Below are 15,487 nucleotides of genomic sequence, written 5' to 3' on the forward strand. Positions count from 1 at the left end.
TTCCAAAAACTTGCCTTGGACTAAAAAACTGCCTTTTAGCCATACTGCATCACGTTACATAGCTTGCTTTCTCACAGATCTGCTACTGCATCCGTGCTACTAAGATAAAAGTAATGTCGCTACCTTTAGAGGATAAAGTTGGGCGGTTTGGGTCAGACATTAGGAAGAATCTCTACATGGGAAGAGTAGTGAAGCATTGGAACAGGCTGCCCAGGGAAGTGGTGGAGTCATTGTCCCTGGCAGTGTTCAAGAATCGTGGAGATGAGGCACTTAGGGACATGGGTTAGCAGGATTGTTGTTGAAGGGTTGGACTTGGTGACCTCGAAGGTCTTTTCCAACCACAGTGATTCTATGATTCTATAACATACTTATTAGTAATCGGATTGCGGTGTGCTGAGCACTGTAGAGAAAACACTATTAAAACAGCAACACAATGCCTTTCCACTTATTTTTGTTGAAATACTGTGGGAGACAACAGCTTGGGCCAGAACGCCCCAATCAAAGACATAAAGCAAAAGGCAGTCTTTGTCTTTAAGAGACAAGGTAATGACATGGTCAAAGTGATGTGATTTGTCTGTGGTCCCACAATCTCAGTAGCAGCGAAAGAGAAAAACCCTCATTCTCTTGACTCCATTACCACTAGATGTTTTTGCATTTTTGCATCCCTACAACAACATTGTCACATTCTCTGAAGGCTCAGCTAAGCAGCTTCTCTGAATGAGAAGCTTAATTCACAGAAAGAAGAGAAAATAAAGTGTATTTGTACAAAGAACATACTGGTCCAAAGGTGTTTACTTCTAACCATGCCAATCTGTATGAATACAACTCTGCCCATTTTATAAGTAATGATCTGAACAATGCTTAGAGATAAAACTTATGGTTTTCCTGGTCTCAATTCTCAGAGAATAGAATTATCAAGACCAAAAAATGTCATCAATAAGCTCACAGACAAGCATTTGAGTATCATTGATAAGCATATAGATCCTTCTATTCCACACTTCTGCTCAGTGTGTCAGTGGAGCTGCAAAGCAGTAAGGTAACTGGAGGAGAACAGACAGAACTAAAAACTTGTATGATAAAATATTTCAAGAAACCCTAAATCTTCAAAAAACATGGCATATTTAGAATTAAAACTTATAAATACCCTTAGATTTTATACTCCTATTAGATCTGCATTGCAGCTACTTCTTACAAACAGCCATCAAATCAATAAACAGAAGAGCCCAGTATTCTTTCGTACAGTCATATGCTTCATTTTACTAGGCACTTCAGGATACTGGTAGCCTGTAGCCCTAAGGCAAAAAAGTCTGTATGGAGAGTTGATTCTTTGCTGTCATATGAGCAGAGCTGTTTTTGGCTTGCCACTGGCAGTGAGAGCTATGAGCTATTTGACATAAGCAGCTTGACCCCAACAGAATGTATCTTTATTTAACATCTTTCATAAAAGGCATTATAAAATCACTTTTTCTTTAGGGTCATCCATTCTAAAAAGTAAAGAGAGATGGGAATATGCGAAAGTAAGACTTAGAGGTGATTGTAGAAGGTTTATAAAAGGGATGATAAGGGAAGATTTTCAGATACAGTTGATGACCTTCCAAGAACTAAAAGATGGACATAAACACAAGTGTAAAGGACTGGAGAGCATACACACAGCTGGGAAACACAGAGAAGGATGGCAGATCAGTCTATGGATACGCATGAAAATTAAAAACTTTCGTAAATAGTAGTAAAAATCAGTGACAAGGATGGGATCGCGCTGCCCTATTCTTTCAGGGGCTGTGTTCTGCTTCCCGATGAACCTGCAGGAAATCAACGTGAGAAGTGACCAACATACACCTTACAATGCAAGAAGGGGCAGAGAAAAGGTACCAGCCAAGCCCGATAGTGCTCTGTAGATGCTATAAGAAAAAAAAAAAAAAACAAACTTGCAGAAAAAGGAAGTACAGGGATAAGAAGAAAGCCTGCAGGCTGAGCCAAGGCCAGAATTTCTGATCAGGAAATCAAATTAAGTTAAAGACTAGAAATGAAGTGAGTTTCCAAAGAAGAATTTCACTCTATCAGTTAAGGGCTGATCTTCAGCCTATATGCAGACTTCTGATATTAAATGTTTGTGTATCTGAAATCTAATATTCCACTTGTAAGTCAGAAAGAACAAAAGCTCGTGGATATCTCCATAGGAAACGAATAATAAATGACTCTATCTTGTAGTGCTCGCACATGTGTTCCCCATCAAACTTAAAACAAAATGGATTCCAGGAATCACCAAGTCTTTTAGGTTTTTCTGACAGGATGAGGTGCTTATTAATATAGCTCAATATAATAGTAGATGAAAGCTTTTGACAAATCTTTACAACCTTGTCTCACCCACTAAATTACTCTGGTCTGAGTTCATCATGTCATTGTTTCGGCTTCACTTTATTTATTTCTGAATTACCATAAAACAGAAGCAAAATAGCATTGCCTTTCCTACCTCATAACTTGGGGAACTTCTATTGGAATCCATCACTGAATGAATTCCAAATGCTCCACAAGGGAAGAACTTTCCATGAGTACATAAAACTACAATGCCTCTAGTCAGGAAAGCCATTTGCACTACCAGATAGCACACATATAGGAAGAGGTTCCATCTTGACACAACACCATAGGCCATATTATCCAATGGATGGTTTGATACAGAGATTCAAATTTCCAATTAAGAACTCTGACAAGGAGCAAGAGAGCTCAAAGCACACCACAGCACAGAATCACAGGCTGCCAAGGCCAGAACTGCAGCTTGGGGCTTTTTGTGCTACAGTGAAGGAGCACGGCAAAAAAAGCTGGGAACATTATTGACCTTGTTTCACTGCTAATGAGACGTGCAGAGATTCTCCAAATGCAGGAATTTAAACAGTCCCTTATTGATTAATTCTTCCCAACAGTGAAAATAAAACTGTTTAGAACATACTGTACACTGTACTGAAACACACTGAGCTCACCCTCAATACAGTGACTCATTATTTTCATTTTCTTTAGCAATTAGTTTGAAGTAAGAGAGACTTGAAAAAAAAACAGACTCTCTTATGTAATCACCAGATCTATGACCTGATTCTTTTCTCAGTTGTAGCATTGTACCATTTTCACCCAGCTATACCAGCTCTCGCTCTATGCAGATTCAATTAAAGCTCAGAAATCTTAACGTCTCCATCTTGAATTGCATAATTCACTACAAACAACTGAACATCTGATTTGTGTACCTGTGAAAGAGTAGAGATGTACAAGCTGGCTACTAATTTAGATGGTGGTTACATTAATCAAGTTGACTTGCTTTGAGCTAGTTAGGGTAATCTTTAAACTACACTGCTAGTATGGCTGCTTATAACGATTTCTGTTGCATGACATATGTACACTGTTTCATGCCTTCTAACACTTTAAATGTTTTTAACAGATGAACAGTGATTCCTGCAGTGTCAGTTACATGTTACAACAGAGAACTGCCCACCTTCTGCTGAAAGTTCCTGTCCCAGGAGCATAACTAAGAACCAGGAATCTGGATTTTCACTTAGCTATTCCAACAGGAGATCTTGCTTTTGATGACAGTTGAATTCAAGCTGCCAGAGGCGAAGAAACACCTAGCTGAGTCCAGCAGTGTTTTAAACCATTACAGGTTTACTTGAATGAATGTGAATCAGCACACTGAATTCCTAACTTCCAGATTGCATGCATTCAGAAAGATCTGCTTACACATATGATGTGTTTTTTGCAACTTACAGTAAACACCCAGGCTCTGACTTGGTTTGCTTTACTACTGTTGCAACTGAATAGAAAGGAAAATCACCTGCTAGTTCTTTGTAATACTGTTTCTCATCTCCTTGGTGATTTCCCCTTTTGAAGAGATACATATCCCCTCCTGCTTCCAACACTCCAGTGAGATACTGGGAGTAGCAGCATCCCTGTTTTATGGATGAGGAAGACAAGAAAGATGAAGCAGTGAAACAAATTATTCGAGGCTGGACAACGCTTACATAGAGGAGACAGGATTTGAATTCTGGATGTCCTGCTGGAAGATCCAAGTACTAGAACTCACCATCATCCCTGTGGAGCAGGATACAGGAACAATGTGTGCTGGGAGCTATTTAGTGTTTGGAACACATCAACTTCTCCTATGGTTTTGTGTATAGGCAGAGTGCATTAATGCTTATATGATGTAATAATCAGTATTCTCTCCTAATGAGATACTTACTTTTGTAAGAATTCATCAGACCCACAAACACTTAGAAAACATTCCTCCCGGACTGGGTATTGATTTGTGCAGTGGAGGATCTCTACAATTAAGTCATGAGTGATACAGCCAGCTGTAAAAAAAAAAGATAGCAAAAAAAAAATTAATAGTAACTTGCTAGAGGATTTCAGGCTACATTCTTGAGCAAAGAAATAAGAATTTCTTTGTAAATGCTAACTACTGCTGCTGTCTAGCTCCATCAAGAGGAATTAGAATAAGCCACACCTGATTTTTTTCTTTGCTTCAGATGTGCTACAACTCATAGAATTTGTGTCTGCTTGGAGGAAACTGGCAGTTTGTGAAGTAGCTAGAAGGAAGAGCTGAGCAATTTTCTAAAGCAGAAGGAAGAAATAAGTAGATATAGTTTCCAAATAGATAAATTCTAAGTTATTTTTGTGATTAATATCTCAACACATTTCCCATATGTGAACCTGATGAAGAATAGACTCTGTGGCATCCAAACTTGAACGAGTAACTGCAGAAGTCTTAGGGACAGTATTTAAAAGAATATTTTTTAAAAAATATCCTGACAATCTGTATACCTTTGTATTTTCAGATTTCAACCCATGAAACCAAGTATGTGTCAACCAAATAATCCCCTGACAACCAAAAATGAAATTGATCTGGCTTGCCTTTTTGCAACTGCTAAAACTGATGCCAACTGTGATTAAATAAAGTGTAGATCTACACCTTAGTAGAAGTTTTTAAAAGCTTGATATTTAATGTGATTTTAACTTCATAGCAAATTCCTTAAGCATGCATGACAAAAGAATGCACTCAAGGCTCACATAAAACTTACACTCCAAGTGTTTTTCCAGGTAATAAATGCATTTTGTTATCATCTCAGAAGTGAATTGTGGAAGGCTATGGAAATCTCAATCACTTACCATTTTGAGTGATAAGCAGTGGGTATGGTGAAGAATCTGTCCAAACACTGATTCTAAATTTCAATTTGCCAAGGATGTGGTCTGGGAACCTTGTTGCGACACTCCAGATTTTTCCAGTATTTGTCTCTAAATCATAAGCAGGATAGGCACTTCTTATTCTGCGGGGGACATGTGACAAAATTATGTCTAAATAGGTACATATTTCGGCTCTCTTGTAACAAGAACAAAACAGAAATATTGCAATAACAACAGCGCAAAGAAAGTTGCTAGGAATAATATATTTCATGCAAATAGACTGGACAATAGCAGCAACTTAAACTTTGTTTTGATGCTTTTCTAAAATCACATAACGTACATAGAGTTACTTATTTTACTTAATAGAGAAACTGGAAGTAAAATCTTCAAGAACTTCACAGGATCACTTCTCAAGCTTGACCTCAACAAAGACAAAAGGCACAAACTTCAGGGCACTGTGATCAGAATAATTTAAACATAGCAATTATGAGGGTGCTCAAACATATGCTTAAATAACAGAGTTGTACCACAAAGCCAAGAGCATGTGCACAGACAGCTGTGACTAGGACAGCTGTTCAAAATGAATAAAAGAACATGCTTGCTATGCAAAATTTTAAGTCTCTGTTTTCACTCGGCACTAGGATCCAACTCGAAAATCTCATTAATAAGACACTAAGTATTTAAGCAAATGTCTTTAAATGACAATAACTGCCACAGTCACTGAGGCCCTCTGATCTTATATACCATTTCCCATAAGATATATTGCCCCTCTTCCTTCCAATTACCACAAACTTGCAGAAACTAATTCTCCCAGAGGTACCATTTCCTGATGGTCACAGGTATTAAAGGCTGTCAGCCGAGACTAAATTTGCTTTTTAAGCAAACACAATTCACAGCTGCAGGTAAGGGGGCACGTATTGTACCAACTGAGGTTTTACATTTCACTAATTGGCCTGAATATTTTGGTAGCTAAATTCAAATATCCTGTACTAAGCATATTGCAATTTTTTGCTTGTTTGTTAGTTCAAGCAGCATTTTGTAGCTTCTGAGCTGGCAGCCCTTTATAGGATCCCTGATTGCAGTATATTTCGTGCCACATTTCTCTCACATAACACTCCTCTTTACCATGTTACCTCCTGCCTCAGGGCTGCTAACCAACTCTCTAAGCAACAGTACAAACTCCTCTTCTGACATGTATTATTTCATGTATTTCTACAGTCCGAGAAGAAGGAAAAAAAAAAAAAAAAAAAGCCTGACTTCCAAAATTAATAAACCAATGAAGCAGCCCATTTCTTATAATAAAAAGCCAGGGGGCGTGATGTTTCAGTGAGGTAAGAGGAAATGAGGCTTGACAATGCCAGCAGTACATGAGATAGACTTATACTTATAGCAAAGAAATCATTATACTACAGTGGGTGTTTTGGTGTCCTACGTACTTGGTGTCAGCCTATTTTCTGGGTGAGCAAGGCACACACTATCACATATTTCTGCAGAAATGCCAAGAACTGAATAAGACTGAAAACTTCACTACCCTTTTTACAGCAGCAAATTAATGGGATGTGTGGACATGCAGGACATGAATCACCTCCTCAACTTGATAACAGTAATTTCAAAACTAAATGAACCACATCTCTATTCCCACTTCCACCCTTTCTGTATTCTAGGATAATTTTGGAACAAAACTTTCCCTCTTAAATCATTCAGATAAAAACACCTCTAGTTCCATAAAGTGTTACTTATTTATGGTCATGTACTATTTTCAAGGGACCAAAGGGCTTCTAGACTGAGATGCTTGGCAAAAATGTACACTTCTCATAATAAGAATTTTGGTAGTTAGCCCTCCCATAGCATGGCTGAAGTACTACAGAAGTATTATGTGAAGAAAAAACCTGGGGTACTTGTCTCCTATGCTGCAGCAATTCAGCATATCCAGAAAGCACTAATTTTTCAGGACTTGCACTTGCTCTTTCACGATGCTGTGTATTCCTCTGCAGTGCACAGTGTATCCCTAAACCATGAGACGCTGGAGGAATGCCACATTTTGCCGTATTGAATCCCAAGATCATCAATTCAGCATCTTCCTCTGGCATCATCTGACATCAAGACATATTCTAAAGCCACCTATTCTGCTATAGCTATGTCCATAGCTGTAGAAGAAACCTGATTAAGGGATTTTGGAGACTACATTAAAGTTGGGTATGTGTACAATGAAATGTTTCAATTATGGACTGCTACCTGTACAAATACTACCTGGAGAAAAACATGATGGGTTTCTATTTGAGCTACATGCTGGAGCTGCAAGTTTGCATGACAGAGTTTGAATTATATATCTCGCCTCTGATGTACAAAATTGCTAGTTATTGAGTTATTCTTTGGGAATTGGAAGGATGCTCATTCACTAAGACTGCCTGGGTTAGTTATTTGTAAATGAGTTCTTTTGGTCTTTTTGTTTACCACAATATTTTCTTCTAAGAATGTTTCCCCTTTTATAGAGGAAAAGCAAAGTTTGCTTTTATTTTTCTTTTAAAATAGTGTTTGCTGCTGAAGTGCACAAAACAAGTGACTGCAAATCAGGAATGGCTTAGTAAACTCATTTATTTGGGGCAAGAGTGGGGAAGAAATCGATACCTGTAATTGGAGTGTGAAGTTAAAGGTAGAATGATGGGACACAGAAATCTAAATATGTGAAAGGTAGGTATGGAATATGCTTTCATGTATGTGTCTGATGCTATATTTGGGGCTCTGTCTGATATACTGTGAAAAGAAAGAAAGTTGAGACATGGAATGGGTATGCTTGGAGGCTCACCACCTACCCCTGTATGAAGCTTAAAAACATATATATATAATATATATATATTCACTATTAATTTTAGGGCAATGTCCAACTGCATTTTCTTTTCTTTTGAAAGAAGCAACCTTGGTGACCTTGAGTACAGTCAATTCGTTAAAGTCTAATTAAATAAAAAAGGCAGTACTCCATTTCTCACATACTTTTTTGGGGAAAAACGCATGTACTTTTGCTAAGGACTTTATAGTGTGCTAAATGAATACATACAAAAGGGAATTAAGTTGCCCAGATAGTCTCAAACTCGGTATTTCCTATGGCTCTTGGATTTGAACACAATTTCTTTTTGTGAAGAGAATTAAGTAAAAAAGTTCAATTCCATTAAGCCACACTATTAACTCTAATGGTAAACAGTACTTAAAGGAAGTTTTTTCATGTGCTAAATCTGACTTTTTTATCATCACAGTACATAGTAATTCTGATCTGGCTTTTTTTTTCCTTCTCCAAATAGCACATAAGTTAATGTTGTCCAAGAAAGTGACACAAAACGGATCATTAGGTTTCGTTCACTAGACCCCATTAACACTTGTCCATAATAAAAGGGGACAGCTAAGGGAGAAAATATGTTCAGAATTAACGTTCCTTTGTGGATTTTAATGTTTAGACCCAAATAAGGAGTGTTCCCATATTTAAAGAGATATTGGAATTACAACACTGTTATGAAATCCAGGGATAACCAATCCGGTTAATATAAACAAGGAAAATGTCACAGTTGGCCGAGTGAAATTTTTTCATTACTTACTTCCCCACTGCATTGCAAAAAGCAACTGTGTTTTCATTACTGCCTTGATTCGCTTCAACCAGCTGGATAGACCAACTTGCAGACTAAAAATACCAAAAAGAGACCAGAAGAAACAGAGCTCAGTTAGTTAGATAACAGCAAGAGAACATGTATAACGTTAACCTTACATATGTTTCCATAAGAAATAACCATCATACCTTATCATCACTTCATGGACTTGAAGGAACTCCAAATAAGCACAAACAGTCCCATGGATTTTGATTGTACTCTTAATGCTTACAGAGATAAAACAGAATCACACAGCATTGTCTGCCAAGGGTGTTTTTTTTTTTTTTTTTTTTTGCCTCCTTGTAAAACATAAGGAATTCCTCACAAAGCTTTCAAAATTCACCTAGTGTCAGACTGCAGATGATTCTAAATGCAAAAGATGTACACTTAGTTTACCAAAGGGAGAGGAGACAAAATGAAGTGCATGCCGCAGTGAGTTTTAATCCTTAACTCCTCCCTTTCTGCCCTTGCGAGAAGCTCAAGATTCCCTCAAACTCCCTAAGCCTTTCAGGTAAGCACAGAGGACAGACAACAGGAAGCCAGTGTATTCTGTCTGAAAGGGAAATACCCCTGGGTACTTTCTTTAAACTTTGAGAGAACAGGTTTCAGCTTTTATTTTGAGTCAAAGCACTACCATGACTATTTGCCACAGTACACTCCAGTGAAAACACGACCTCCAGGGAAGGCTGTAATATTACTGTATCTGCAAGCGCATTGTACATATGGATATTGTGACTCAAGGCCCAACTGGAACACTAAACCTTAAACTCCTTCAGAAAGATGAACAATTAATGGCATGGAGCGGAAGAGGAAACTGAGATATGAGACAAGATGGATTTTTCCCATTTTAATAATAAAAATATGGTTTTTTTTCTGGTCAAAGAAATGCAATATATCTGAAAAGAAGGAGGTTGGGAAATTATTATCAATGGGGAAAATAGAATCAGAAGGAATCATAGAATCATAGAACGCTTCAGGTTGGAATGGACCTCTAGAGGTCATCTAGTCCAACCCCCCTGCACACGCAGGGTCACCTAGAGCACGTGGCACAGGACTGCGTCCAAGCGGGTTTTGAAGATCTCCAGAGAAGGAGACTCCACAACCTGTCTGGGCAGCCTGTTCCAGTGCTCTGTCACCCTCCCTGTCAAGAAATTTTTCCTTAAGTTCTGTGGAACTTCTGATGCTTCAGTTTCCAGCCATTTCCTCTAGTTCTGTCGGTGGCCACCAGGGAAAAGAGGCCAGCACCATCCTCCTCACTGCCTCCCTTGAGGTACTTATAGACACTGATTAGATCCCCTCTCAGCCTTCTCTTCTCCAGGCTGAACAGGCCCAGCTCCCTCAGTCTTTCCTCGTAGGACAGATGTTCCAGGCCCCTGATCATCCTTGTGGCCCTGCGCTGGACTCTCTCCAGAAGCTCCACATCCCTCTTGTACTGTGGAGCCCAGAACTGGACACAATACTCCAGATGTGGCCTCACCAGGGCTGAGTAGAGGGGCAGGATCACCTCCCTCGACCTGCTGGAGACGCTCTTCTTAATGCACCCCAGGATCCCATTGGCCTTCTTGGCCATGAGGGCACACTGCTGCCTCATGGTCAACTTGTGTCCACCATGACACCCAGGTCCTTCTCCGCAGAGCTGCTCTCCAGAAGGTCAGTCCCCAGCCTATACTGGTGTCTAGGGTTATTCCTCCCCAGGTGCAGAACCTTGCACTTGCCCTTGTTGAATTGCATGAGGTTTTTCACCGCCCAGTTGCCCAGTCTGTTCAGGTCCCTCTGAATGGTAGCGCAGCCCTCTGGGGTATCGGCTACTCCTCCCAGTTTGGTATCATCAGCAAACTTGCTGAGGGAGCACTCCGTGCCTTCATTCAGGTCACTGAATAAATTGAACGGGACTGGACCAAGGACTGACCCCTGGGGGACCCCGCTAGCTACAGGCCTCCAAGTAGACTCTGCACCGCTGATCACCACTCTCTGGGCCCTGCCATCCAGCCAGTTCCTAATCCACCTCACTGTGCACTCATCTATCCCACACTTCTGGAGCTTGTCCAGGAGGATGTTGTGAGGGATGGTGTCAAAAGCCTGTCACTTTTGAATGAGGTTGCATATCTTTTATATACATATATCTTTTATATATATATATCCTTCATTCTTGATACTAATTTTATCTAACATTTTCATTAACCATAATAGGATAAGCTTTGAGAGAGCACTAATGAATGTTAAAGACAATAAGGAGGCAACACAAGGAAAAATTGGAATGGCTGGTAGGAAAAACAGTGGATAACCCTGAGGGTTGAAATAATAGTATGAAATTAAATTCAGTAATAGAAAGTCATAGGCTGTAAATCCCTGATGCTAAGAACTGCCTAGAAGTTATTTATGAAAGGTCCTTCAGTGGTCACTGGAGAAAATGGGAACTCTACTGTTTTACTTTTTTCAGCCTTGTTACACACACCTACAGTAGGCTCTAAAACATTTTCTAATGGAGGCTCAATGTTCAGAAGTGATAACTTATTTGATAACATGAATGGGCTCACAACAAAATTAAACAAAAACACTCATGTTCCTGGTCACACACATATCGGGATAGATACTTCCACAAAAAGATATTTTTACAAGGCTCTAGAAAGTCTTCATGTGGGATGTTGTGTGTAATACATGTCATTTATATTCCAGATAAGGAATTAAACTAGAAAAAGTGCCAAGAGGCATTGCTGCCACTTGTGAAGGAACACTAACCTGTAGCAGGAGGACAGCTCTCTGGGAACAGCACAGACAGCTAAGAAAGTTAGAGCAGTTGCTGCAGTAAGGGCGCAAAGAGAGCCCAGGAGACTGGCTGGTGATGAGCTGTCATAGGGCACAGTCTTCCTCATGCACTGTAAGAGCTGTCCTTGACATGGCAGAGGCTTCACGAAGGATGCCCCGGTCCAGGTCTGCAGTGAGCACCTGGTGCCTCCTCTGTGGGGTGGTGACAGCAGTGGCCTCACCAATGGGAGCTGGGCTCTGGTTGTGGTGCTGATCTGCCAGGTGAAGAAGCTCCAGGAGATAAGGTCCTGAACAAGAGGAACAAGAGCACCAGGTGTTCAGTGCCAAATGTCCTCAATGGCTTCTTTACCTCAGTCTTCACTAACGAGTTCTCTTAGGTCTTTGGGCCTAGAGTCAGGGTTCAAGGTGGAGAGGAGCTACCAGCAGTGGATGGGGATCAAGTCAGGAATTAATTTAGAGACTCAATTTGTACCAGTCCAGGACCAATCAATATACCTGAAGGCCATTAAGAGGTCCCTGCCATTAAGAGGAGTCTCGACAGGCCAGAAGGATGGACAAACTTAAATCTTATGAACTCTGCAAGGCAGAAGGCCTGTCCCTGAGAAGGATGAACCCCTACAATGACACAGGCTGGGCCTGACTGCTGGGAGGCAGCTCTGTGGGGGCCACAGCAGGCAGTGAGCTGAGCAACACCCAGCAGAGGTGGCCAACAGCCTCCTGGGCTATGTGAGCACAGACACAAGAAATAGGCCGTGGAGACAGATCATCCTCCTTTACCTCGTCCCCCCATGGTACTGAGTCCATTTATCGGTCCACCAATATACAAGGTATCGATGAACCAGCATGCATTGAGCAGAGGGGCACTGCTATGGTCAGGGCTGGAGCACCTGCCCTTGAGGATAGGATGAAGGAGCTGGGCTGGTTCTGCCAGACTCTACAGAAATATCGGAAGGCTACCACCAAGGAAGGGAAAGAGCTACTCCATCTACTCAGTAGACATTACATATGAAGAAAATTTGCAAACTGCCTGTTTCAGCTAGAAATTGGAAAACCATTTCTAATCATCGTAGCTATTACCATTTTCCAGAATAGTCTCCTGATCAGCCTCATGGTGGAAAACCTCTTATTTTTTCCACTGGTCTTTGAAAAAAATATGCAGAAAATTATAAAAATTTGGACTAACAGTAATAGAAGAATACTGTACAGTGAGTAAAAACTACCAGCTTTTACTCATGTAGCTGAGTTATTACAACTGTTCTCTTTTTTTCTTTTTATCTTGCCAACTTCCAACTGTTCTCATAGAAATGGCCCATACTACATGCTTGCATCCACCTTAAAAATAATTTTAAAAAGTCCTATTTTATGAATTTGAGTCAGATGCTTTTGAAAACAAATTAAAGGAAAAACACAATAACCACAAATAACAAAAGTCTTTGATACTAGGCTGGCTTTAATACTCAGCTAGCAACAGCTAGCTGATAAGTAATCACACAAGCAGCTTGAAATCTGGGGAAAATTGGTCTTTTGTTGTGTTTTTTTTCTGCTCTTTGCGTTAAAGATTTCCCAAATTTATCCATATATCATGGGAAAGAGAACAGTGAATAAATGAGGAAAAAAAAGGGGGCCAGGAAAGATGAGGTTGGGACAAGATATCAAATGTGATGCGGAAGATACATGTGTGAGGAGAGGAAAACTGCAACTGCGAGCTGAGGAATGAAGAACAGAAAGGGATTAAGCAAGAAGGCCAGAAAGCAGGAAAGGAAAGGTAGACTGGCTGAGAGGAGATAGGTATGTAACCTGAAATCCATAGCTTGAAATGAGGACACGATGAAGTAAATATTAAGCAATAGGAAAAGTGGCTTGAGAGAGACGATACAGGAATCCTGACCCTCTCCTGCAGGAGATGCATCTGAACACAGGAGTTGTCTGTCTCACTTCGTTTTTGCTGCTAGTGGTTTTCAGCGAGTCCCCATGACAAACAGGCATCCTATAGACCAGTGGAACTCTATACAGAGAACATTATATGCCACAGCTAATCACAACTCAAATCAGTCCTGATAGGAGAGATATACTTCACAGACATACACCTCCAACTCTGCTAATGAATCATAAAGTTATAATAAATGGAGATTTGGTTTTGCCATTACTGTTTTCACATGTCCTGAAGACACCTTCCCATTGTGCGTAAAGGTAAAAAACTAATTGCATAAGTACTCATTATTTTTCTACAGGATCCTAGTCTCTTATCTGTTTGAAAGAAATGAAAACTGTGCAAAGTGTGCAGTGAGCGAGACAGAGACCTGCATATAGACAGAACTGAAGATGTCGGGGATAAAGCAGCAGAGCGCAGCCCTTGACTACCGGAATCTCTCTTTGGCCCATCCACGGATTTCTTACGTGGTGCTAATCAAGTCTCCTGAACCATGTCTCCGAAGTATGGGCAGTAATTGTGCCTTCCTCATTTGTGGAGTGCCCAATCTGAAATCCTGAAGCTCAGCATGATGACTACTCACTGCAGCAACAGAAGCCAGTAATTGAAAGACTTCTGTGAGGAAATGGATTTTGCTACCTATTCTGAAAATACTACATCCTCAATATGTTAGATGGAGCTGTCAAAGCTACTGGATACTTTTTAGGCTATGTTTTATTTCTCTCTCTAATACAGAGAAAAAATACCTCTTCTCACAAAGATGTTACAAAGACAGTTTCTTAATGTTTTTGGACCATCTGATCTGATAGTAACAAGCCTATGGAAAATTAATGAGGTTGCCTTATTTCATGGGACATATTTTGAACAGTGTGTATTAAATAAAGCCTGGGGTCATACAACTGCATCCAGGAGCTAAAGAACATAATGACATCACGTATTCCCTATATCTTGATTTCATTAGTGTGACTATTTCAGCTTGCATAATTACAACCTATCTGAATGCTAAGCTCCATGTTTCAGCATTTTGCTTCAGCAAGTCTACAGCTGTGGTTCACATCTTCTATTATTCAGATACATCATCCACTGACCTGGGCTTCATGAGTCTCTGCTTACTCTCCTGTTTCTGTGATCCACTTTTCCAGCCATTTTGATGGTCAAACTCAGCACAAACCCTGTCCCTCCCAGCCTCTCTAATCTTTTACAAAACTTCCAGCCCAGTAGTTTTTTCGTGCTTCCCTCTCTAACTGTCTCTAAGTTCACTTGCCAGCACATTGCCTTGTCTGCTTTCTGACCTGCTATGGTCGTCCCACTGTGAAAGAATTCCTGTGACTACACAGATTTTTCTGCTACAAATTAATTCTCTCCTTTTTCCCCATTTCTCCCAGCTCTAGCTAAAAACCTTGAATATTTCCCCAACTTAATCAAATCCTCCCACATATTCAATTGTAGTTGCCCTTAATTCACTCCTTTCTTCCCTCCCTTGTAATTCTCTCCTCCTGTCACAGAAACATTTGTGCCTGTTCCTGTAGTCTCTCTTCATCCCATGCTATAACCTAATCTCTTCCTGATCATTTATACCCCAATATTTTATATGCTTCTCCTTAAAAGTTTGTGTTCTTTTCACTGTGATGTCAGCATGCTCTAGTTTTCCTATCATGAGTTAAGAACAACAAAAAAAAAAAAAAAAAAACACCTAAACCATTCCCACCTGAATCAAAACACATATGACCCAGCTTGTCTTTCCACCTAATAATCCCCTCTTTTTCCCATATTCATCACTAAACTTACAAAATATCATGTCTAAATTTAGTCTCAAGAGTTCCTCTCCTCAGATATATTCTTCCCACACTCGCCATCTGCCTAGGTTTGCATGTGTTTACATCTGCAGGTCTCCCTAGCCACAGAAGCAAGTCAATCAAATGTCTCTTCCCCCTTGCTTTAAGATGCTGTGATCTCTGGGAGGTAAAAGCAGAAGCTGAGCTAAAAAATGTCTTTT

The 15,487-nt window shown here is 40.1% G+C and overlaps 1 protein-coding gene across 1 annotated transcript in view; it reads right to left on the reverse strand.

Annotated features, from left to right (window-relative positions):
* The window catches only part of PIK3C2G (phosphatidylinositol-4-phosphate 3-kinase catalytic subunit type 2 gamma), a 193,675-nt gene that overhangs the window by 176,120 nt on the left and 2,068 nt on the right, over positions 1 to 15,487 (reverse strand). The window contains exons 2-4 of the mRNA XM_088528461.1: positions 8,748 to 8,830; positions 5,146 to 5,303; positions 4,220 to 4,331 (exon numbers count right to left, since the gene is read on the reverse strand). Coding sequence (XP_088384587.1) covers positions 4,220 to 4,331; positions 5,146 to 5,303; positions 8,748 to 8,830 — 353 coding nt within the window. The remainder of the gene's footprint in view (positions 1 to 4,219; positions 4,332 to 5,145; positions 5,304 to 8,747; positions 8,831 to 15,487) is intronic.

The sequence above is a fragment of the Tinamus guttatus genome, unplaced genomic scaffold, assembly GCF_059628265.1.
Source record: "Tinamus guttatus ecotype Peru unplaced genomic scaffold, ASM5962826v1 Tinamus_guttatus_pri_ptg000308l, whole genome shotgun sequence".
Lineage (NCBI taxonomy): Eukaryota > Metazoa > Chordata > Aves > Tinamiformes > Tinamidae > Tinamus > Tinamus guttatus.